Source organism: Daphnia pulicaria, chromosome 4 (assembly GCF_021234035.1).
Source record: "Daphnia pulicaria isolate SC F1-1A chromosome 4, SC_F0-13Bv2, whole genome shotgun sequence".
In the NCBI taxonomy this organism is placed as follows: domain Eukaryota; kingdom Metazoa; phylum Arthropoda; class Branchiopoda; order Diplostraca; family Daphniidae; genus Daphnia; species Daphnia pulicaria.
In genome coordinates this window covers 15,609,129-15,633,686 of record NC_060916.1, presented here as the reverse complement: position 1 = coordinate 15,633,686, position 24,558 = coordinate 15,609,129, and the positions used below count along the sequence as shown (strand labels likewise).

Sequence of the window (24,558 nt, the reverse complement as noted above, 5' to 3'; positions counted from 1 at the left end):
ATTAGATATCTAGCAGCAGACGGACAGCTCCATTTCATATTTGCGACATTATTTCGACTATTTGGCTATTAAATGTGGAGCATTCTATTCTTTTTTATTTGTATCAGTCAAAAAGCTAACCTAACCCATTTACGGATTTAACAGCTGATGCGCTCCAACATCTAAGATCAAAATCCAAATTGTCATTCGAACCCTCGTACTCTTTAAGCGTTGACTTTTCGTTTCTAACAGATCTTTCATAGATAAAGCGCTTTCTTTCATCATAGTCAAAATGTCACTTGGAGGGAAGTAACAAAAAGTGGAAAGTGGCCCTTACATCCCTTTCTCTTCTAGGGGCCGGATGATTTCTGGTTATTTTTCTTTATTACGGCATTCCTTTTGTAAATTAACAACAGATTCGTATAGCAGTTAGTTTAGAAGACAAAAGTCCGCAAAAGTCCAGCTTTTCAAATTATTTCTTATTTTTTATTAAATTCCTAAAATTAATTTACAAATGATGAATTGTTATCGAATAGCAATTGCTAATGTGAAATTTTAAGAAATTTTTGCCAATATGCATTCCTGAATGTCACCTAACAAAGATGGACATTCCTGTTCCACAATTTTCCATGTGTCTGTCGCCATCACGCGTTCTTGGTGTCGCCGAAAGTAGACGGCCGCATCTTCCTTTAATTTCGCAAAATTGAGCAAATCGGCATGAAGAAGAAGTTCGAGACAGTTGACGGGAGTCATTTTGTAGAGGAGAAACAGTTCGCACTTGTTTGTGAGTTGGTCCAGCAGATACTTATCCGCCGCGATGAACAGGGCGACGGCCATCGTTTCCATGGTCGCTAAACTCAGTCGGCCCGTGTAGATGAAGCGCAGCAGCTGATGGAAAACGTCCGGCTCGACATTTTTGATTTCAATTTCGTTGCTCAACTTTTCTTTGGTCTCGTGCTTGAACATGGCCGCAAACACTTGGCATCTGGTCACTAAAATAAGTTTGTGGGCGGGAAATGGGCGGTCGCCAATTTTGAAAATGACGTCGCTGTTCTCCATACTGTCGAATAATTCTTCGAACTGAGTAGCCAATCCGTCGCTGCAGGTGATATCAACACCTACTGGAGAATTGCTGGATGAATCGGGTGTCTTTCTCACGAGGGTACCGGTAAGAATCTCACAGCTGAAAGTGAGACGACCTGACCGATCGACCAACTGACGACACTCAGATTTTGGCATTTCACATCCGGCCGGACGCGATGCCATTTTTTTCCAATCATTTCCATTTTCAATTGACGTCGTCAATCGGTCTGTGCTAAGCATTTGTACAGTGTACATGTCCATCGTATATTGGAAAACCACGATTCTAATTGTTGGTCCGGTTCCCAACACTAGCAGTTTCCATTTACTACCAGGAGATTTGAATGATGAATATAAACGTGAATCGATTGCTTCCCGACCTCCGTCTGTCGTTTGAAGGAACGGCACTTCAACGGACCAAAAGAAGTGGACTTTGATGATTTCACATCCGGTGCTAATGCAATCCAAACACTTTGGCATTTTGTAGGGACCTGTAAGAGTTTGGAGTCAACGTTAGCCAACGAATGCACAGAAACTTTAATTTGAAAAGAAATTGAATGTATTTTTAACTGGAACGGTGTCGTGTGTGCTGCTTGTGTTATGAGATGAGGGTGAAGAAGAGGCGAGTTCTCATCGCCAAGACTTTCAGCTGACTGACAACCAGGGCGTCAGTAAACGATCGGATAACAACATTGACAGTCGTGTTTAATGAGCGAAGGTCTTTTACTGAGAATTGTTCCCGTTTCTTGGAAGGAGAAAATGTTGTGCAATTCTCCCTTCAAAGAGATTTACGTCACTAACGCCGGTTAATTGAATCTGGAATATTCCTTATTCTCTTACCTCTAGTCTTTTCATGTATTGTAGACTTGTAGTCTAGACGTCATTGTTTATTTTTATTGAAAAATTCTTTACTTCAAATTGTGTGTGGCTTCTCTTAAAAAGACGTTTTACAAACAATTTTTATTTATTATTTGGTTCCGTTTAAATCATTTAGCTTTGGCATTACATTTCAATGTTTCTTTTTATTTCTAGCAGTGACGTCAACGGTCAACTTGGTAAACGTCAAGTGGCAACTGTAGAGAGTCGACGATTGAATTTTTGAGCGTCTCATCTGCCTCGTCAGCTTCACCGCACATGATTCGCGACCCAGTGGCAACCATCACCTCTCCCGCCTTTTCCGGAAGTACTCTCACCTGATGAAAACTGGGCTTTGGGATTTGATATCCAGCAGGTCAGTTTCTCTATTCGTTTTTTTTTTAATGATTTAATCAGAACTCGTGGATGAACCTTAATTTACAATCTTAATTTTTGAGGAGTTGAGCTATCCTCTCTCCTCCAAACACTATTTTGTGGCTGCCTGTCAGCTTTCAACTTAATTGTTTTATCAATTCTCGATTTGGCAGGTGCGTAGTGCAAATGACCTCAAGGAGAAACGATTTACGTCAGGAGAGGGGTGGGGTGGGTTAAATAAGAAAAATTTGAAAGAAGAAAACCAAACGAAAGAAAATGAGAAAATGAAAAAGTGGGCGTTTTAAAAAAATGTGTCCTTGATTTGGCCTGTTCGTGCCATTTTATTCAGTTTTCCCAAAACGACCTATAGCCTGTAACTCACATAATTCTGTTATGATGTCGTTATTTTAATTGAATTAAGGCGTTGTCAGTGTTTTATTTTAAAAAATGTTCTGTTGAAAGTTTGAACTCGTGTCGTCATTGTGGATGTGGTTTTTGTTGTGCCCGTCTGAATGGTTTGGCCATTTCACAACCGAATAAGATCATTATCGATTTTTATTTTGTGAGGTCCTTGATTTTAGTGACTTTGATCCTGCCTGAGAAGTGATGCTTGTAGTGGTAGACTAGCAGAGATCTTGCCGTAATGTTGTTAATAAGTGCGTGAGTAATTTGGCAAACTGACTAGCATTTGCTGACTGTGTTACACAGCCCAGAATGTAGCCGATCCTACCAAACTGTTGTCCCCAAGACTGCTGCTCTCTTAAATGCTGTCTAATGTCTAATCCAGAAATAACTTTTTTCAACAAATATAAATCTGGTGGTCTAGACAGAATTACCAGGGATTGCACTTGAGCTTCCGAACTACAAATAGACTTGGGCATCAAACAATTCTTCCTCGAGGAAAAATAATCAATATAAACATTCGAGATGTTTCACATCATCTCACAAAGTGCGCTTTTCACACTTGCACGTAGTTGAATATTTTTTCTCTCTTCAAGTTTTCCTTAGAGATTGATTAAAATCGTAACTTGATGAGAGATCATTTTATCTTTCTCTTCGCCACCAGTGCTGGCAACAATGCTGCTATAGATCTTGATATTTTAACGTTGACTATTTGAAACTGTAATCGGCCGTAATCGTGCATGCGGCACGGCTGTCTCATAGAACTGATACGAACTGATATAACCAATAAACCATTCATAAAACACTGGCACTTGCTGGCGGGCTTCATGACAGCGTTCTCCAATGTAAAATGTGTTTTAGTTATTATAAATTATAAATAAATTATAAATTAAATATAAATATAAATTATAATAAATTATTATAGCTTCTTCGTTGATGTCTGATATTCCGTCTCCTTTTCCTTTAGGCAGTCGCGCTGGAAGTTATCTCCGTCGCGTGCCTCCCGCCTGCAGCCGAGTTCGATTGATGGTCGTACGTTCATCAGGATCCGGATGATCCTCATTCGCTCTGATTTGAGAATCATAGAGACTCATTTCAGAAAATCCTCGTCGCTGTTTCTCCAGTTCCGTCCAGTCCGGATCTTCGACATGGTGACTGAGCTGTCATTGCACTTTCAGGTTAGTTTTCACTTTTCACCGCATTTGTTTCTTTCTATTCCGCTGTTCCGTCCTGCCCAGTTGCTTCAACTTTATCTATCCGAATTGATTTAGTTTTTTGGAGATTTTGTTTAAATAGGACTGGAACACCTCAGACTAAGCTTTTTCTATGTTTATAGGGAAATTTATGGCATTTTTTTTTTTCTAATTGTGGTTTATTCTTGGATACTGTATCCGTGCATACAGTATGCGCTCTAGAGTCGACAACGCTAAATTCTATTAAGTGAACTAACACGGCTGCGCCTAGTCTGTTGGATACTTCTTCCAACAAGCAATCGATTGAACTCTCTGAAAATGTGTTCCTTTCTTCCTCTAATTGAGTGTATGCCCAAATAATTCGAATTCTTCTTTCTACTTGTTTTGACAAAGTATTTCAATTGGGCTGGATTGAATTCATCCAAACACTTCGCGTTAGACTTAGACTGACGTAGTCTTTCTAATCCTTGACTTAACTGACGATTTACTGACGTTTTAATCAATCCTACTCCGACGTTTTGTGTACTTATCACAAACTAGGATAAGATCGAATAAGATAGAGTCCGGTTGATGTTGTGTTGGTGGTGGATGCGTGGCTTTTTGGCCATCATTGAACAACATCAAATCTATCTCAAACCATTAGTTTGTTTACGCCAATTTTGGTTTACGTGTCGGTTGTAAAAACTAAGCGGCCTTAGTTAAGGGAATGGTGAGCAGCGAACGGAAGTTCGACATTCGATTGTGTGCGTTGAGATTGTTTAAGCAGTCGCAAGACTTGCTATGTCAATAATAATTAAAATCAGAAAATAAATATGGGGATTTACATTTTTATTTCAAAAATTTTTCACTGGTAAAATCTGGGTTTCTAGTTTCTAGTTCCCTCTGCCAACAAACTTAAGAATAAAAATCTGCCACCGAGTTCCAATGGCCATCTTAACAGGAAGTACTCTCTTGCTTGCAATTTTGAAGTTTTCATCAAACAGAATTCTTACTCGCATTTTCTTATTTGCATATTTTCTTCTAAATTTGAACAAATTAAACTTAGTCCGTTTTATTACTTGTACTCTGCAAATCGAGTTTTAAATGTTATTCCTTCTCCAGGAAAAGCATCGTTGGTTTTATTTTGACTTTGTTTTTGTGCTTCTGAAGAGTTGCCTTCGATGTATATATTTCCAATCAGTCCATAAGATGTATCGTTTTGAGAAATCACTTGATCCAGCCATTTGAAGCAGAGAAGGCTTCGTGTTAATTGTAATTTGGCATCTCTAATTTGGCTAGCCGATGTTTTGATTTCTCCTACTTCAATGAATGTTGTGAAAATTTCTTTTGGTGAGATCTTGCCGCCCGTATTTTCATTTAATTGTCCAGTTTGTATGAGAGATTTTCCCCAAGATATATTGACAGGGACGTCCATGGTCAGAATTCCGGGTGGTGGGAAAGATAATAAAGTGTTTTCGTCAAAGATTGTTTTACTAGAATCTTCCTTGCCCTCTCTTTCGTTTTCATGCTTGATGCTCCTATACAAGGCGAGTAAGAATATTGGACCACTTGGTTTGGTAAGTTCGTTCCAGTCTATGGGACCTGGAATATATGCTGTGAGCTTGTTGCGTATGTAAATCTTTGTAACTGAGTATGTTTGCTGTTCATTGGTTGCCATGTCGGTTGCGGTAAGGGGAAAGGTTATTTTTTCCAAAACTTTCTTTTCATTTTCTTTTTTTTCCAACTTTTCCATGGCTTTGTTATAATACCATTCATGATATTTCTCATCTGTTTTATTGTCTTGTAGATGTTTGATGACCATTTTACAGCTTTGATGTGTATCTTCATCCGTCCACTTCTTGGCATGTTTTGCTTTGCCGTAGCATTCGATGAGTTGGTACAAAGATGAAATGTTGCGAGGTTTTTCCACTTCGTTTAAACCCAAATTTGTGCGTATTGCCGATTCATTCAGATGGCCCAACTTACTGTTGGCACTTTCAACTTTTTTGTTGACGTCACGGTATAATTGTTCGATTGTTGTCATTTTTTTACAACGGACACAGCACATTTCTACTTTTTTCTTTTTCGACTCGTCTTTATCGTCGCCATCTCTATCACTTGATTCTGGCGTTTTTTCTTCACTCTACAAAAGTTTGTAAACGCACACACGTATGTTGAAATCAAATAATATTGTCTTCTATAAAAAACATTAGGCCCGAGGGGTTCACCACTGAGGTCTTGGCCTCCTGGGTCTACGAAATTTATTTGCGTATTTTGACTAATTTTTTGCATAATTTGCTTACACTACACGTGTTAAGATAGGCTTAACATTAGCTTACTTTTGGCAGAGGGTACGACATTTTTTTAGTGGTGAACCCCTCGATTAGACCTATCCGATAAAAGTACAACTCGATTTTACTTTGGTCGTATTGTCGGTATTTTCTGCTTGGGCACTGGTAGTGGTATTCGCAATTCTTTGTTGTGGTAATTGCCCATTTCCTTGTTTTTCTCCAGTATCTGAATCGTTTTCCCCGGGTTCAGACTGCGATGGTGAAATTTTATAGTCTTGAATTTCTGGATTAATCAAGGAAATATTGCCGTCTTCAAATTGAATCTGTCCATTTTTTTAATAAATTGGTATATTAATAGTTTTTATGTTATTATTGGTTTAAAACAATATATGCCATTGTAGGCCTACCTCATTGAAAAGTGACGGGTTTGAACATCGGTTCAAATTAAATATTTGTTTTAGCTTCTTAAGGACTTGCTCCAGTGAAATTCTTTTTTGCGGTTCTATGTCGATCATATCGCCTATCAGTTTGTATATTTCGACCATTTTGCAGTTTGAAGATAGCAAGATTTCTAAATTGTAGATGAAAATAGTCAGGAAGATAGTGTATAATATTCAGATTAAATTTAACCGGCTTTCCGCCTTCATTAAAACATACTTTCAAGCTCGACCGGTCTCTGTTTCACCATTACGTTTAAGCGAATTCCCAAATAGGTTTTTCCAAATGGGTGAACTCCTCTCGTTAGAAAATAGAAGAAAACACATCCAAGTGCCCATGTATCACACGCAATGCCAAATCTTTTTACTGATTCTTCATAATCTTCGTCGTCAGCATCGGAATTATCAATCATTTCTGGTGCCATCCATAATTCGTTTCCTATATTCCCCGATTGCATTGAAAATGTTCTCGTATCATCCAAAGCCTCACACGAACTAACATCTGTGATCATAAGTCGAACTGGTTTATGAAATGTGATGAGAACGTTTGAAGGTTTGATGTCCCGATGAACAAATTTCTCGCCGTGAATGTACAGCAAGCCCTCGGCCATCTGCGTCAGTGCTTCACCATCACTCGGCATTTCTCCTTTGTAATAGCCCTGGCAAAAGTCGTCGAGGGTGCCAGCGACCAATTCTAAGGCGTAATATCTGTTTTTAATATAATCAGGCCGTTTTTAATATAATCACGTGTTATGCAAACGTGTAAAGATCTTGAATTGAACAACAGTTCATCTTAGGCTTACCGGAAATCTTCGTCCTCTTCAACTCCTAATTGTTGGATAACGTTAGGATGTTTTAAGAGCCGAATTATTTCTTCCTCTCTTTGCATAGTTTCGGCGCGGTAGAGCGGAATCCGCTTCACTGCCACTTTTTGGTTTCTCAAGTAACCAACAAAGACGGTGCTATAAGTTCCCATACCCAGAATTGTCTTTTTATCAACCTTAATTTTTTCAGGCCGTTCCTCCTCGTCTCTCTGTAAAAATTAAATTATAAAGTTAAGTAAGACGAGTACTACGGCAGAGGGTATCAGCCGATGTAGGGGAACATTTTTCCAAGTTTAACTTACTGGATGAAGTGCAATCGAGTTGTCTTTTTCCGTGACATTAACTTCTATATTTATACGATTTTGCTGTGCTTCAAGTGCGGATTGTGATTGATTTTCCAAATCAATAGGAGTGACTTGGTAATCTGACTCGTAAATGCGGTGTTGTTCGTCCAAGTCGACTTCTTTCATCTTTGGGAATACGTTTTGAACATCGGTCGTTTGAACGTTGGCCACCATGAAAGGAATATTCCTGTCAGGTATCATCATCAGCATGTCTGCATCATGCATGTGCTGATGATACCCTGTGTGATGATGGTCATTTTTGTCGTCACCCAACGTTTTTATGTTAACGACGCCACCATCAATCTTGTTGTGTTTTTCCCTCTTTTGTTTTGTCTGTAAGAGATTGATCAATTTCGGTGGCAATCCCGACTCTGTAGCATAGTCGAGGGCAGTATTTCCTAGGTGCTTACTATTTAATTTGTCCCTATCAGTTTTGTCCGTGATTATCTTGAACAATTGATGAGGGATGTGTTTCCACTTGGCAGCTCGATGAATCGCTAATTCATGTTCTTCTGTTTCGATGTTTACATCTAAGTTTTCGTGTTTGAGTAACGCATCAGTTGCGGTCGTCGAGTGCGAGGCCAATGCGAAGTGAAGGGCGGTTTGTCCTCTGCTGCCCTTTGCATTGACTATGCTGCTGGATTTTGTCAGGATTTTATTGAACAGACGAGTCGAAATATCTGGTACAATTGGTTGACGCCAATTGGCTGCTAGATGAAGGGGTGTAAGACCATCATGTTCGGGTATTGTAGCATCCGCATTTGCATCCAAGAGGTTGTCAATTAAAGTTTCAGATTTCGATAGTATTGCACAGTGCAGGGCAGTTCTTCCATATTTATCCTGCGCGTTTAGATTCGCTTCAGATTTTTCCAAAATTATTTCGAACAAATTTATGGGAATATCCGACCAGAAGGCGGCCAGATGAAGGGCTGTAAATTTATCGTACTCCTGGGCTTCTGCATCGACTGTCGCATCTTTATTCAATAATATCTTAGTTGCTGTAACAGATTTGAAAAATAAGGCGCAGTGGAGGGGAGTCCTTCCTTTGCTGTCTAGTTTGTTGATTTCTGTGGTTTTTCCAAGGAGTGTCGTGAACAGCTCATCGCCAATGTCTGGCCATTTCGCTGCTAAATGAAGAGCAATTTCACCATCTGCTGTGGCGATGTCGACATCGTTTTCTTTCTTTTTCAGCAACATTTTGCATGCGATTGACGATTGTGATTCCAGTGCGCAGTGGAGGGCAGTTTTTCCACCTTGGTTTTTCGCGTGCAAGTTCTTTGTTGAATTGAGTATACGGCCAAGTAGTTCTTCTGGGCAACCGGGCCATTGAACCGCTAGGTGAAGGGGCGTTGAGTCGTCCTCGGTGACGATGTTAACGTCAGCACCTTGATCCAATAACAATTTGGAAAAAGTTTCCGATTGCAAGAGGAGTGCCGAATGGAGTGCCGTTTGGTTTTGGTTATTCTTGAGGTTAAAGTCCACGTTATCTCGTTTGAGCAGTTCCTCCACCGCAGTTCTGTTTTCTCCTTTAATTGCATAATGAAGTGTAGTCCATCCATCTTTGTCTTGAGCGTTAACATCTGCCGATTTTTCTAATATTTTTGTTAACAAATTTCCTGGAATATTTTTCCACCCAGCAGCGTAATGTAGTGCTGTTACGTTGTTGTTGTCTTTGAGGTTCACGTCCACGTCATCTCGTTTGAGCAGTTCTTTTACGGCAATTTCCGACTGGTTATCAATTGCATCATGAAGAGCAGTCCATCCGTCTTCTTCTTGTGCGTTAATATCGGCTAATTTTCCTATAATTACTCTAAACAAATCAATTGGAATATTTTTCCACGCACAAGCTGAATGTAGTGCTGTTCTGTCGTCGTTATTTTTAAGGTTCACGTCCACGTCCTTGCATTTGAGCAGTTCCTCCACCGCAGTTCTGTTTTCTTGTCGGATTGCCCAGTGGAGAGCAGTGTCACCATTTTCGCCTTGAGCGTTAACATCTGCCGATTTTTCTAATATTTTTGTGAACAATTCAATTGGCATATTCTTCCAAAAACAAGCGTAATGTAGTGCTATTACGTTGTTGTTGTTTTTGAGGTTCACGTCCACGTCATCTCGTTTGAGCAGTTCTTTTACGGCAATTTCTGACTGGTTCCGAATTGCATCATGAAGAGCAGTCCATCCGCGTTCGTCTTGTGTGTTGACGCTTTCCGAATTCATTCGAGCTAAAATCTTTTCGATCAAGACCATTTTACATTTAGGGTGAACAGCTAGATGAAGCGGTGTGTACCCCTTAGAATTGGTGACGTTGACATCGTAATCTGGAAATTGATCGAGAATCTTTTCGGCCACGTCCCATTTTTGCCCGTACAAAGCCAAGTGCAATGCCGTGTCGCCCGTTTGGTTCACGTCGTGAATATCGATCCCGTCAAATGACAAGTGCCGAGATTCTTTATTCGAAGGAAGATATTGCAGGGCGATGAAAAACACATTCTGGCGAAACAGATTTTCGTCTGTTTGAATTTCGGCGCCTTTTTCTATCAAGAACTGGTCGATTGGCCAATCGGATGTGGAGAAAACGGTGGCCCATTCGAGCAGCGTGTAGCTTTGGGAATCTACGCTGTTTAAAGATTCACTTGTCAAATTATTGACAAGTTCTTCAAAGTCCTGTCTCCTTCCCTTTGCCATGGCTTTGTAATAGACATATTTGGCGTCTTTTCTTCTATTGTATTTGAGTGTATCCGCTTCGATTTCGGTTTGGCTTTTCTTATTACTTAATCCAATTCGGTCGACGAATGGACGATGGTAATCTGACCCGTAAATGCAGTGTTGTTCGTCCAAGTCGACTTCTTTCATCTTTGGGAATACGTTTTGACTCGCGTTTCGAACATCGGTCGTTTGAACGTAGGCGTCAATCGTTGGTAGAAATTCGTCCATGGGCCAGTTCACGATCAAGTCTGAATCTGAAGAGCCAGTGGCTTTCTCTTTGCGGAAAATGTCGCGCTTCTTACTGAATAGCATTTGGTAAAGTTGCGCTATATTGTTGCGCAATGGAATACCGATAAACGTTCTCTCTTCGTCTTTCAGAGCTTCTGACACCTGCTCGACCAAAGAATTGGCGAATTTCTTAATCAACTCTTTTTCATTACCGACGTTTGTCTTTTTTTGCCAGTAATTAGTCAGGTAGTTGACTTGATGTTCTTTTCCCAAATGTTCCAGGCTGAAGGCCAACTGGAAAAGCGCTTTTTGTAGCTTCTCCGTCAAATGGGGTCGTGTCGTAATTATCAATCTGTCCATTTTGGTTTTTCCGTTGCTCAGGGCTTTCATCAGACAAATGATGTTTGTTTGGCATTCGAAGTTTATCTCGTCGAAACCGTCCAACATGAGGACGACTCCACCAGAATGTTTCAGTCGATTCTTCAGCAGTGAACGTGCGAACTCGCTCTGAGAAGTGACACCTGGGAAATTGATCAGGATGTCTATGGCAGTGCTGGTGGACGCTTCTTCGGATCCGCTAGCCGGAATTTTCAGTTCAGACAAATATTTTGAATGATTGATTAAGTTGATTTTGATCACCCATACGTTGGAGTTATTCTTTTTTACGTGTTCGTAGTGACGCGACAAAATGGTGGATTTACCAGATCCTGCTACTCCGGTTATGATGGCAGTTGACTGGTCTTTCAATTTTTCCTCGGGTATAGGTGGGATGATGAGGGCCTTGTGACCAGAAATCTTGTTAGACTCGTTTTTCTTTAAAAAATCTTGCACTTTTTCCAATATCTCACATTTTTCGTCTTCATTTTCCATCAACCACTCGATGTGGTTTATCTCCGAATGAAAATGAAATTTCTCGTTCAGTGCTCCCGGTAGATTTTTGAGCTCCTTGCTAAGTTGGTTCAGGGTATTTTCATCAAAAGAAATCTGAGGTGGTAGCAGGAATCTATCGATCCAGAGAGACTTTTCAAACTCGTTTGCGTCGAACGCGGGTATAATCACTTTTCTTTGATGGAATAAAATCTCCTCGATCAATGACGAGTCCATCATCTCGTTCAGTCCGTTTTTCTCCCCCACCAAGCTGTCTATGGTGACATCACTTCCTTGGAATGTGACTACCGTCGACAAAATGTTGCTTATCGTTTTTTCGCTCAGCAGCTCACAACCAAATTCGTCCCGCTCAAAGTCGTTGGTTTCGCCAATGTCTTCGCTGCATATGAAAATCATCTTTTTCCGGAGTTGTGTGTCTTTCGGCATCAATTCTTTCTCGTAGCTACCGACTTGCACGGGAATTTCTCCGATGACGACAAGGACTTGGTGTGATTTATCTTCGTTCATCGCACCCTGGACCCACTCTTTCATGTGTTTGTTGCGCTCCATCAGATGCTCTGATTCGATCAGCAAGTATCCGTCGTCTGAATCCTTGAATCTTGGCAGCGTGTCCAGCGCCGAAAGGATTTTGACTGTCGTGCATCTCAGAGATTTCGTGCTGATTTGCAAAGTTTTGTTTTCTTCCGGTGAGTTCAGAAATACTTCAAGTTCCTCGGCTTTTTGGGTGATCGTTTCTTCGTGGTATTGGAAAGATTCACGGAAAAATAAGGGTAAATAATTGGCACGAAAATCGATTGAGAAGGCAGTGGCTCGAAGTGCCACCATTTTCTGTCGGGTTTCTTCAAACAAATTGCGTCCTCCAGTGGTCGTTTTATCCTTTGCTTCCTTGAGGATGGGATTGCTTTTTTTCTTTTTGAACCAGTCCAACAACTTCTCCAGTATGAAACTTGACTGGAAATCGCATCCGCGCACATTAAAGTGTTGACCCACCTCTTTAGTGAGGATATTGCCTAGGCGGACTTCGTTTGGCATGTTGACGGCAAAGACCAGCTTGTCCAAAAATTCAGTGATTTCTTCATCAGCTACCTTATCGTCAAGCGTCTTATTCGATACTTCGTTGCTGATTCCGAAATTTTTGCTGCAATTAAAAGTTGAGGTTTTTAAGAAATTGGCAAATTGACTATGACCTGCATTTTTATTATCTTTACTCCACAACTTGAAAAATATGTCCCGAAATTCCGATATGTTTTGCGATAGATTATTCTGTTCAATGAAATGCCGATGAAATTTATTTTTATCGATAACATTTTCCTTTCTCAGAACAACGTGATAAATCTTGAAAATTTCCACTTTCAATGTCATTTTCTTTGGTGATGTGTTTGCGTACTCAAGTAACTTCTTTGCAAGTTGGTGGAGCTCCGAACTTGCGCGGAATAATTCAACTAGTTTTTCCGTTTGTTGAAACTTGTAACGAGCTGGCACACCGACATGTGGTTCTGGTTCAAATGCCAATATTTCATCGTTGGAGTCGATCAGCGTCAAGTTGAAGTCATTCGATTCCAGTACAAGTTGGTCGAAACCAACATTTGTGCAAATGATGCAATCTTGGACGTTCCTTCCACGATTTGCAATTTCGTTGCGGTACGAACGGAAATATTTCTGCAAACTAAAGTCGCCGTTTGTTTCGTTGAAAAGATCATCTTCTGTAATCTTTTTGTCATCGCTCTGCCTGTGTTTGGCTTGCAAGTATCGATAGCGATACTCACTTTGAGGAGCATCTTGATACAAGAAAACAAGGTCGTCAAATTTGCCACCCTCTCTTTCGGTGGTCAATTCGAAGTTCAGTCGGATCCCTCTAATTAAAAAGAGCATCAACAACTTCGATTGAAAGATGTTGCCGTGTAGTGAGTTTTTTAGGCCAGTTCCCGATTGCGATTCAGGCTCAGGCGTTTCCTCTGCACAACTGTTGCTGGGCCCTTGGTTGCATGGTTTCTTCGATTTTGGTTCAGCTTCTTCATTCGCAGCTTCAGCCGAAGTCGCATTTTTTTGTTTGGCAGTTTTCCCTTGACTTTTAGACATTATTGATTTTTTTTTCCTCCTCTGTTAAACTGTAAAAGTTAAAAGTCGTTACAAGAAATCTTGAAGAAAAATTAGAAATTGAAAACCGACCGTTTTAAAATAATCTTGCTATGGTTGTTGCGACTCAAATGAGATTTATGGCTGACGTTAGTAAACACGTCTGGTCACTTTTGACACCTTTTGGTGCGGTTTTCACTTGACCTTTATTATCACTGATATGTTATGCGATAAAAGTGTATCTGAACTAACAAATTCAGTTATGGTAAAGAGAAACAAAAGTGGAATGAATTTGGTACCTCCGACAATGTCCATTTGTTTATGCCATCTGAAATGAAATTTTCAAAATTCTTTCACAAACCTGTCTAATTACTGCAATGAAATAATGACGAACAATTTTTAACAAGAGTCGGTTATTTTCCTTTTTGAAATAACTTGAATTTGATCGGATTGAATCAGATCTAGGCGTGAAATTCGTGACTCTGAGGAGAGCTACGTTGTACAGTTTCCTTTCTTCTTTAGTTTTCGAACCACACTGCAGCCAGACGCAGCAGCTGCCGCTGGGTGTGTCGTGACTCACTTGAATGCTATAGTGGCAATCTGTTTTTCAACTCTAGAAAACCCAAACAAATTTTTATCTCAATTTCTGGTCAGAACATTCAACCAAACATCCGTTCCAATAAAACGCGACACATGCGAAGGCATATTTGCTCTTATCTAACATTTATTAAAACGCCATAAAAATTCAAATCGACGATCCTTTTCTCTCAGATCAATTCTACCGTATCTGCGTAATTTTTCGTTTTTAAGTTAAACAAAAAAAACTTAGAATGTCCCTAAAGTGCTTTTGCTCTCCACTTTGTTGTCGCCTTTTTTTTATCGTTCAGTTCCTCGATTCGAATACCCTACTAAGACGCGCCATCCAAGCGATATCCCAGGTATGTACAACGGGATGTTGGCGTCCCTCATCCCATGTGGATGTTCAGGGTACGCTACCAGTATGTACATAAATGGATAAAAAATTAAGAAATTCTTTGATCCCAACAGTATATGAAAAACATGTACAATGGACATACCATCAAGTACATTCACTGAATGTACCGGAAGTATGTTTGGTGTACGTACAGTTCTCATCCAAAAAAGATGAAAGCTTGTGTATTAATATCTATCTAATGCTGCGTCTACACTAGCCGTTTTACAGACAATTTACGGTCGTAATTCGGTGTCTTTATGTCTGTAAAAACTGCTAGTGTAGACGCACCTTAACGTATCTTCGATTAAATATACATCTTTTTACTTTTCTTCTTTTACCAGCAGCATAATTTATCCGTTAAGAACTTAACTTTCTTAAATAAACATGATAAATGAAAAAATAAACTTATTTTATTATTATAATTTACTTATTCCTCAGTTTACTTATTAGTAAACACGCTACGGACTTCCTTACGTAAATAAAAAAAATGTGCTACGACTGTTAATGTGTATGACAGTTATTAGTTTAAATAAATATATATTTTAAAATGGTCCCCTAATATCTAATATAAAAATCCAACTGTAAAGGCGTAAATCACCCTTTAAAAGTAGAAGAAGAACTTTTATATGTACGTTAAGATAAAACCTTACTAATGTGTGTTATGCTATGCCCTTTCTAAACAGTCGATTAAGTAACAAACTCCGTTAATAAAACTATGCTAGAATTTTTATATCTAATGTGGCGTAGCTGTATAGCACTAGCGTTCCACTTAGACGGTTCGGGTTCGATTCCCGAAATAGTCATAGCTTCTTTCCAAGTAAAATGAATTCTAAATGGGAAAGAGGAGAGAAAAGTATAGAAAGAAATATAGATGGTGTTAACCCTAAATTATTTATGTCAATTGGAATGATGATCCTAACTACAGACAATTTTGGACGTACTTTGGATATACCCCACAGTACGTCGAGGGGAAGGTAATTAGGATGTTCCCCGTACATCCATTGTATGTAAAATGGGATGTACCAGATCCCAAAATTTACATCCCATGGATATACCATGGACGTCCATGTCTTAGTAGGGTAAAAGATAAAAGGATTTAAAAATAGTTGTTTTGAAGTGGTGTGTTTGTCGGTCTACCAACTCCCACTAGCGTACCCTCTGAAACGCTTCCATTTCCTTTTTTTTCTCTATTATTTATTGCCACTCGTTTTTTTTTACGGCTTGGCCAGTTAGAGCGTTATTAGATACAGTACGTGTGCCCTTTATTGCCTCTGACGCGACTAGAAACCAAAACATGGCGGGAGTGGACCACTATATTTACACTGAAACAAACTGAAGAACAATGGCGACCTACGGTATGGTATCTATGCGTGTTGCTTCCTCAGCTCTTAGTGTGGTTTGGGGAAGCTCCGTTGACTGCACGTAATTCGATTCCTTGATTTCCTTTCTCAGTCACAAAATGCATACGCGTCAATTTCGTAATCGCTAGACAAGCCTGTTTACATGACAGAAACCAGATCGAGACCTATTATATAGACTGAATTGACGATTCTTACTGGTAATCGAATATGAGAAACTCTCCAATTTCCTTCTTCAACCAAAACTGCAACTCCTCCAACCAATTTATTGTGTCTAGCTCCAGGCCGTTTCTCAAACTGGCTGCAAAGAAAAATGAAACTAATATCACATATTCACTGTGGGTCAAACAAACTCTTTAGTATTTACTTGCACAAAAATGATTTGTCAGCCAAGGTTGTCGCATACACTCTTGAGCAGTTGCTAGAAGTTTCTGAATGTAGCTTCGCTTCCTCTGTTGCTGCTTCATCCGCAAAGTCAACAGGGTGCGGCTGTGGCCATTTTGGATTTCACGATCTTAATGAGAAACTGCCGTTACGACGCCAGCTAGTGAGAGAACCGTGAATCCCGAGCTCTGGAGATCAGAAAGATTGGCTGACTAGGTCGGACTAGGTCATGCTGGTCATCTAATAATCTCATTTTCCAATTCCTGATTAAGTTTTTTGAACAGAAAAAAGTACACGCTCTAACTGTCGTGTGTTTATGCTCTCACATTTTCACCTAAACAATGAGGCGTGAAATGCTGTAATGAATTCCCCTACTTGAACTTGAACATGACGTGAAAGTATGCTATATTAGCAGTCGTTGAGGTAGACGTTTGATATGACGTTTGATATGATGTTAGCAAGCGAATAAACGGAAATTTTAATTAAAAAATGGAATTTAACGTCTTCAAATAGATTGCGCAACCAATTACTGTTTGATGATGGTTCCTCTACTAGTGTCGTATGTGCTGCTTGTGCAATGAGATGAGGGCGAATAAGATGATAGATCGCCAATACGTTAATAGCAGACTGCGAACCGGGGCGTCAGTCATCTTCGTTTTGTGATGGAAGGTCATTAACTGAGAATGGTCTCCCCGTTTCTTGGAAGGCGAAAGTGTTGGTGCGATTCTCCCTTCAAGGATATAACTTCATTTGTCTAGATAGCATTGGAAAATTGTTCATTACATTTTGTGTTGTTTGGGCTCCTAAGGAAGACTATACAAGATTATAGAGATAAAGAGTAAGAAGATGTACCAGATAAATTATATTTATTGCTTGATGTCGTTTTAAAACTTGATGTGATTTTGATTAAATGATTTCAGTTTCAAAACGACTCAGTACTGATTCTTATTGAAAAAATTTGTTTCACGTTGAATTAACGTTGAACAATTTTAAAATTTAAATTCTATTTGAAACACTTAAAGATAATTATTAGAATTTTTTTTTTTACGGTTTGATTTTGCTTCATAAACTTTTATTCCATCCATAATTTCCTTCAGACATAATATTTTGACATATCAACATTTAAAGTCGAACACTTTTTTTGTAATTTCTAACAACCAAGCAGGATCTGTTTTTCCCAATGCATTCCATTCTTCGGTAGACATAATTAGGTTAAGGAAACGACGAAAAAACTTTACGGCTTTTACAATTAGCTCAGTTTGAGTCTCCAGATTAGATGCGTAACCATGAAGAACCAGGACGACACAATTATGGGGCGACAGGTGACGTAGCATATAAGTCTCGCTCTCGGATTTCATCTCCATTATCCCGAATTTGTCAGCAGCAATGTATAGTTCGGCACCCATCGATTCCATTGTGGTGGTGGTAAGTTTTCCAGTGTATATGAAGTGTAGCAGCTGCTCCAGAACTTCGGATCCAATGTCTTGCTTTCCACCGTTATCCCTTCCATTTTAAAATTTCTTTTTAAGAGAATAGAAATTTGCAACTGTGCGAGGGGACTGGCAAAGAAGGCAATGAGGTCGAGGATGGCGTTAATCCAGATGGCTCTGGTGTTGCACCCTCCGCTCAATGACTCGCATCTGTCGCTGCACCTTCTCTCCTTGTTCGTTGATCAACTCCAGTTTTACCACCATTGGCCATCGGGTTGTTATATCTCCATGCGACATGAAAAGCGTAAGCAAAATTTCCCCCTCTTTGCCTTTAGTGTCTGTTGGGGTGACCACCCCCTCTCGATAGGTCTAGGCTGAAGTTATGAGGGAGACCACCCCAACAGACATTAAAGGCAAAGAGGGGGAAATTTTGCTTTCGCGAGCGCTAGGTGGCTTACGGGATGAAGGCCGGCATGGCCAAAAAACGAAGAAATTTTTGGAAATTTTTTTTTAAATTTCAATCATTAATATATCGGCTTCTAAGCCGAATATTTAAAAAACATTAAAATGGTTTGAAGAGACGGGCTATCCCATCAATTTAAATCAATTGGATCATTTTTAGGTGCAGCAGTTGACGAGAAAACTGCTGCACAAAAAACGAAAAAAAAAGTCCAAATTTCGGCTACCCCCTCTCATTTTTTTTTAAATATCTCCCAAACTACAAAAGCTAGGCGATTGCGGTTTTTAGTAATCGACTTAGCGAACAATTTTGTACAAAACCCATCTATTTGTTTATTTTTAGAACCCCCAGCGACGATTTCCGCTAAATCAAAAACCCCCAAAACGGTGTCTTTGAGTGGCGGATCGCTTGTTAAATTTTTACTTGGATTCATTAATTTCAGAAACTTATAATGTCAGCAGGTGAGATGTACACTATTAATTTCATGATTGGCCGTCATTCATTCAACGACGAAAACTGAGAAATTGTCGCTAACCTGCAGGACCGTCCCTCTTTTGTTTATGGCGCGACACGTGCAGTAAGGGATGAGAGGTAGGGAATTTCATGATGGCCGCCACTTTACGAACCCTTCCTCCATTCTTTAGCGGATTCGGCTGTTGGCGCCGCCTGGAGGGAAGTGGGGCTAGCTACCGCTGGCGGTCGAATTTAGTTTGTCGCTGATTTTCAGGTCAGAAGGTGATCTATTTTTCTCGTCTTTGTGAAATAGAATCTTACTTTCGTTCGATCACATTTGCTTCCACAAGTTTTGTGTTGGACAATTAGAGGCGTTTCCTGGAAGAAACTCAGCCATCCAGTTGTATGTTATTCACGTGCGTTGAATAGCACGAAAGTTTGTTTCATCGACACCTCGTTCACTTTCCCGCTACTTTGACGATGACAAAACTAACTCGATGGTGGTACTAAGAGAAGTAAAAATTTCAGATTTATAGTATACGTATTTTGGATATTGGCATGTTTCATTTTTTTTTGTATATATTTAATTTAGACAAAAGAAAGATTCCTTAGTTTTGGTAGTCAATTCTGATAGAAATGGGTAGACAACACACAGGCAATCTGCTGGTAACAGAAGTTTTAAAACACAGTGTAGTATCCTTTTGATTTCCTTGAATGTTTATATTCTCATTCATTTGTACATCAATTAATTGTTTTGTGATTGTTTGCTTTCTACAGTTGTGACTGACAGGAGAAACTTGGTTTGAGACTGCTCCATGACCAAACGTAAATGGAGTTGCTTGAAATTTGACTTTCCCTGCGTTTTGGTGAATATTAGATTTGTAGGTCACACTTGATGATTACCTGTAGTACCTGATAGTTATACGTGTTTCTAATTTTTCTTATTAGTCTAGCAGGTGCAGACTCTGTGGCAATTGCAATGTGAGATAATCTGGCATTTGGTGGCTACATCCTAGAAGATTCTAATTTACGGATAATCCAGATTCCAGATCTGGTCTGTGTCGGCTTTCCAACGTGAAGTACATCATTTACTTAAATTAAGTGTGGCGTAAAAATCCAACTCTGCACTCATAACCAATTGAGGAGTACCTAATAAAGTGTATTTTTGAATTTTTGTGTTGTTTCTTAGGATGTTGTGAATATTGGAAAGCAAAGATTTGCAGTCAGAAGTGGTGGTGGACGTGTCTTACCAATGAAGTGGATCGTGTATGTCCTTCGTATGTCTTTTCTACAGGTTATTTTATCTAATTTTATTTATTTATTTTGTCCTATCCTCGAAATTCCTTCATTTCTAATAATCTTTCTGCTCGACTCTTTTACTAGCTTTTACCATCAGTGCAATCATAAAATCAAGAAAACGTCCATCCAAAATGTTTGACTCGGCCTTGACAGCTGAGAGACATTCGGTAGTCGCCCATCAAGTAGCCAGCTGTGGAACAGCATTGGTGTCCAGCGTTGAAGAACTAAAATTTTGACAGAGTATGACTCGCCGAGAGATCCAGTGAGGGCGTTGTTTATCGCCAAAATGCCCTTTCAGTTAAATTTGATTGCATATTTATTAAATGTTCATTTCAGTTGAAGGAGAAGCAGCATCCGCCGGATGGAAGACGAAATTGAGATCGATGGGCTCGATTTAAAATAAGCCCCTTACATGTCGCCGAGGAATAAGAGATGGATCAGGACCCTTGAAGGCCTTGAACGGAACGACGCAACCGAAAACGGAATCAGCCGGTTGATCTGACTCCTTCCGTCCTCCTTTAACGGACGAGATTTCAGCACTTTACCCTCTTAACAGTTCCACACAACAAGTAAGTTGCGTATTTTTCGTTTTCTTTTTGAATTCATCGTTGAGTCGAAAGTGAAAAAGTACCAAGGTAGCTAACTTCTGTTGTCGACCACTTAACTTCGTTCCCCTAAATCTATTTAAAAAAATATTGGACATTAATCATGGTCGTCTCTCCTGTTCCTCTGGGCCCCATCAAAAATTAAAATATTATTTGGCTTGTCCCACTCGTCGATCGATCGAGATTACCAAAAAAAAATTGTCGGACCGTATTTAAGGATACATTTCACTTGTAGTTAAAATTTCCATGGCGAATTAGAAAAAAAGAGTGATTTTATTATTTTATTCAGTAATTTAGAGGTTTAACATGTACACAATATTACCACATGCCTTTCATACTATTATAATTACTAGTTGCGTGTAGAGTATGCTTAATTTGCACCTTCCAACACATTTTGCAAGAATTAGACTTGTATATGCATCTTCAGAAATCTGTCTCAATCTTCCATTATGTCATAGGTCATCTTTGGCCAGCGGTAACAGTTCCTCCAAAGTCTTGATTCTTTCAGCCGATCCTTTTTGACATTCTCTCTTCTCGTTTTCGATCATCATCCGGATGTATTCCGGAGTCGTGAGCGGATTGCCGGCATCCTGCTTGAGACAGTTGTTTAATTCCTTGATCATGTCAATGCTTTTAACAATGTCCTTTTTCAGGAGGTCGAGATCGTTTCTCAGAGCTGTCACCAGCTCTTCGGCGTCCATCTTCTCTCCCTTGGCCTTTTCGTATTTTTCCCGCATCTCCTCCAGCGTGTGCGTCTCCTCCACGTTTCTGCCGTTCCAGCGGAATTGTCCTTTTTCGTGCTCTGTGCTTAAACAGTTGCAAATTTTACATACCGGGTCATTTGCTTCATTGGCCGCATGTTGAACAGCAAGCGCAAGCCAATTGAAGATTGCAGCTGGTCCCTCTGTAATTTCGTAGAATGCTTCACAGTGTGCTATTTCAGTACTGGGATGGCAGTGGTCCTGGCAAGTCCTCTCGCAATTTTTGCAGCTCAGCGCGGTTGAAGGGACGGGATCTTGTACGTACTTGGCGACTTTCACTTTTATCTCAAAGTTTTGATTGGCGTCCACTTCCATTTTGTGCAACTCGATGAAAGCTTCTTTCTTTAGCAGCTCCTCCATTTGAGTCAAATGTTGTGGGATGACGTCCTGCATCCACTTGAGTTTCATTTCCAATTGGTGTCGGTTTTTCAAAAATCCTTCGGTCATTTTCAGCGATGTGCGATATGTACGATAATGCAAAACTAAAGTGCGACTAACAAAGCGGAGTTGGTAGTTAACCAGCAAGAGGCGAGGGCCAAAGTTTAACTGATTGCGTCGAAGGCAGATTTGCGACTGACTGTTAGTCCATTCAATCCCATTGCTTTTATACTAGTTTTTCGTCGAAACAGGTTTTAACCGCGACGCCTTAAGCTGTGCCCATTTTCCCACCGGTTGCCAAGTCAGAATAGTGTGTACTTCCCAATTCCCATCGAGTTCAAGATCACGTCACAGATCGAGGAGGAGGGAGGACTAAATAAGGTTTCGTCATGGTTGACATTAGAGTCCTGGGAAAAAATTCCCCATTTCGTAAGCTATCGGGAAAACAACAATCAGAAGTTCGTAACTCATAAAATTCGCATATTGTGGCAAAGAATCTAGCTGCTGTATCTCCATTCAGGTTTATTGTCCATTGCTTTTTACACTTTTTTTTAAAGTTTCTCAACCAAATTTAAAAATGTTTCGATGTTCGAATGTTTCGAACTACTTGAAATGACTAATGTTTAATTTGAACCGATCAAAATGTTCTAAGAAAGATGTACTTGTTTGATGTAGTCCACTCCCATATTTTCCCCGTTTGGCACGAAACCTATTTAGTCCTTCCAACTAGTCAATTTCATTCCATTCATTAAAAGAGAAAAAATCTGACGAAGTTGTAAGAAGTGGGTTTATCAGTGACGTCAGTTCTCCTTGTAGTAATTCAGTGGCTGTTCCGCTTTTGTGGGGGGAAAAGGGACTGTAAGGGGCTTTCCGTTTTTAGATACATGACGCATTCGCCTTAAGGAAAACAACTTTCACTAAGAATCAGTTTGGCGGGGAATCCTATTCCCCCTACCGCCACTTCCCTTAAAATCGCCAAATGCTATTTTACATTTTATAAAGGAAGCTCCGAAACAAGGGAAATCTTCCGAACATGGCAATACAACAAACAACAGTGCGCTTTCAAGTTTTGGTCGTCAATGGATACGCAGATTTGAATTTTTATTAGGTCAATGACGTTTCGCCATCATTGTGAGTTGTGAACAAAAGTGATGGACTCAACTGACCGCAATTTTTGCCAATACGCCGCCTAGATGCTGCACTGCTGCAAAAGAGTGTGGAAGACATCATTTCATATATTCTTTATTAGCAAGGCGACACCACTGATTTTTCAGATATCTCAGTAGATGACCAGTTCTCAACAGCAGTCTCATGATTAGGGTATACGTTGGAGATATAAATGTTGACATTAGTCATGACTTATTATTAGACAGCATCGTCGCTTATCAAGCTATCCAATCTGAAAATTAAAAGCGACACTTACGGCCCTATCGGTATTTCGTTAATTCATTTCTCTTGGTTTTACAAATGAAAATTCTAAATCTGGAGAACATAAAGGCCTCCTTCCTCCTGTGTTGAACGTTTGCCTTTGAATAATTTTGCGCCTTCTTTTTTTAAAATCTTTTGTTCAAATTTCTCGTCGCAATTGGTCGATTCAGACGATACGAAATTGTTGGTTGAAATGCGCTGAATTGTTTGTTTTTTTCTTTTTCAGTTCACTGATGCTGGGCTGGATGCGTAAATGGCCGCGTCGACGGGCAGAATAACCGCCTTCCTGTAATCATCAATTTGTTGCGGCTAACCGGAGAATAGAGAGAATAGAAGAGGGAGATAGAGAAGAAACCAAATTCAGTGAAAATGGACATCTAATAAAACTGTTGTTAGATAATACATTTTCGATAGTTAACTGTATCGAACGTTTTGCCTTCTAGAAGATGAAGACAATTTCAAAACAGACACTGGTAACATTAGTCTCTGTTGGACATTTTTCATTTGATTATTAATTTTACTTATTGGACTTATTTCTCAGATGTGATGGCCGAGTCTACCACAACCGCATTGAACCGTTGGCAACAGTCGAGTCCCATTCGTTCACCCTCGGACGTAGAGCAGCGATTGAGGTAAACGAACGAAACGTTAATGGCTTCATTAGGAATGCAGCAGTTTTTGACCTGATAATTCATCTAACAGACTATTGTGGCGCGAGTATTTGTCTCTGGTGGTTAGCTTACAGCTAAATAAAATGGGTGACGGCGGCGGAAACCGCTCTCAACAGCCAGGAGCGCCGGATTGCTGAGGCGATAACAACCATCGAGAACTCTTTATCGTCTCTGGCTCTCGACCATTGTGGTAACTGGAATGTGTCACTAGTTTATTTTCCCCCTAACATCATGGAAGATGGATTATTTGAGAATGTCCATTTGAAAAAAAAAAAGAAACCGCTGGCAAATACCGATCCGGCGAACAGTGCTCCAGTGCTCCTCTTTCCCGTTGCCAGGCAACAATTTCTTCCACGCTGCTCGTCTACTGAAAAGGAGAATGCGTTAAATAGTAAACTGATGTGCGGATGAAGACGATTTCGTGCTAGTCGGAGATGCAATAGATTTATCCAACCGAGTAATTCATAATTCCGTTAATACTTTAGAAGAAAAAAAACTACTTATTCTGCGATAAGAGCGATGCCTGATATTTCCGAAGAACAGATCCAGTTTCAATCCCAAATTGTTCTTTTTCGTAGAATATCCTCGACCAAATTTTCATTTATAACCTGCTAAAATTTTGTTATTTTACCGATTTTGCATTCGCCTTTCGCCCTTTGGTCGCAATTTTTATGATGTCGCAACGGTGCCCCTTCCCCTCCGTA

At 39.8% G+C, this 24,558-nt stretch overlaps 2 protein-coding genes across 2 annotated transcripts; both read right to left on the bottom strand.

The window, feature by feature from the left end:
- Nucleotides 1–463: 463 nt before the first annotated feature.
- Nucleotides 464–13,407, bottom strand: LOC124338243. Its single transcript, XM_046792335.1, has 2 exons — nucleotides 11,963–13,407; nucleotides 464–1,083 (listed from the first exon to the last, which is right to left on the bottom strand). The coding sequence occupies exons 1-2, from the start codon at nucleotides 12,938–12,940 to the stop codon at nucleotides 535–537; spliced, it is 1,527 nt and encodes a 508-aa protein (XP_046648291.1). The 5' UTR covers nucleotides 12,941–13,407; the 3' UTR covers nucleotides 464–534.
- LOC124338192 lies at nucleotides 4,696–10,558 on the bottom strand. The gene is made up of 8 exons (XM_046792269.1): nucleotides 9,957–10,558; nucleotides 8,024–9,545; nucleotides 7,718–7,810; nucleotides 7,395–7,624; nucleotides 6,812–7,299; nucleotides 6,562–6,725; nucleotides 6,283–6,477; nucleotides 4,696–6,006 (listed from the first exon to the last, which is right to left on the bottom strand). The coding sequence occupies exons 1-8, from the start codon at nucleotides 10,439–10,441 to the stop codon at nucleotides 4,939–4,941; spliced, it is 4,245 nt and encodes a 1,414-aa protein (XP_046648225.1). The 5' UTR covers nucleotides 10,442–10,558; the 3' UTR covers nucleotides 4,696–4,938.
- Nucleotides 13,408–24,558: the final 11,151 nt, after the last annotated feature.

Excerpts from the sequence above, each read along its gene's own strand:
- LOC124338192 (XM_046792269.1), bottom strand. The coding sequence starts at position 10,441 with ATGGCAAAGGGAAGGAGACAGGACTTTGAAGAACTTGTCAATAATTTG. Across the intron at positions 9,546-9,956 it reads CGAATGAATTCGGAAAGCGT|TATTAACGCACAAGAAGAAG; the intron begins CAACACACAAGA and ends AAAATTAGCCGA. Across the intron at positions 6,478-6,561 it reads ACCCGTCACTTTTCAATGAG|ATTCAATTTGAAGACGGCAA; the intron begins GTAGGCCTACAA and ends AAAAATGGACAG.
- LOC124338243 (XM_046792335.1), bottom strand. The coding sequence starts at position 12,940 with ATGACATTGAAAGTGGAAATTTTCAAGATTTATCACGTTGTTCTGAGA. Across the intron at positions 1,084-11,962 it reads GGAAAAAGATGATTTTCATA|TGCAGCGACGGATTGGCTAC; the intron begins TGCAGCGAAGAC and ends GTTGATATCACC.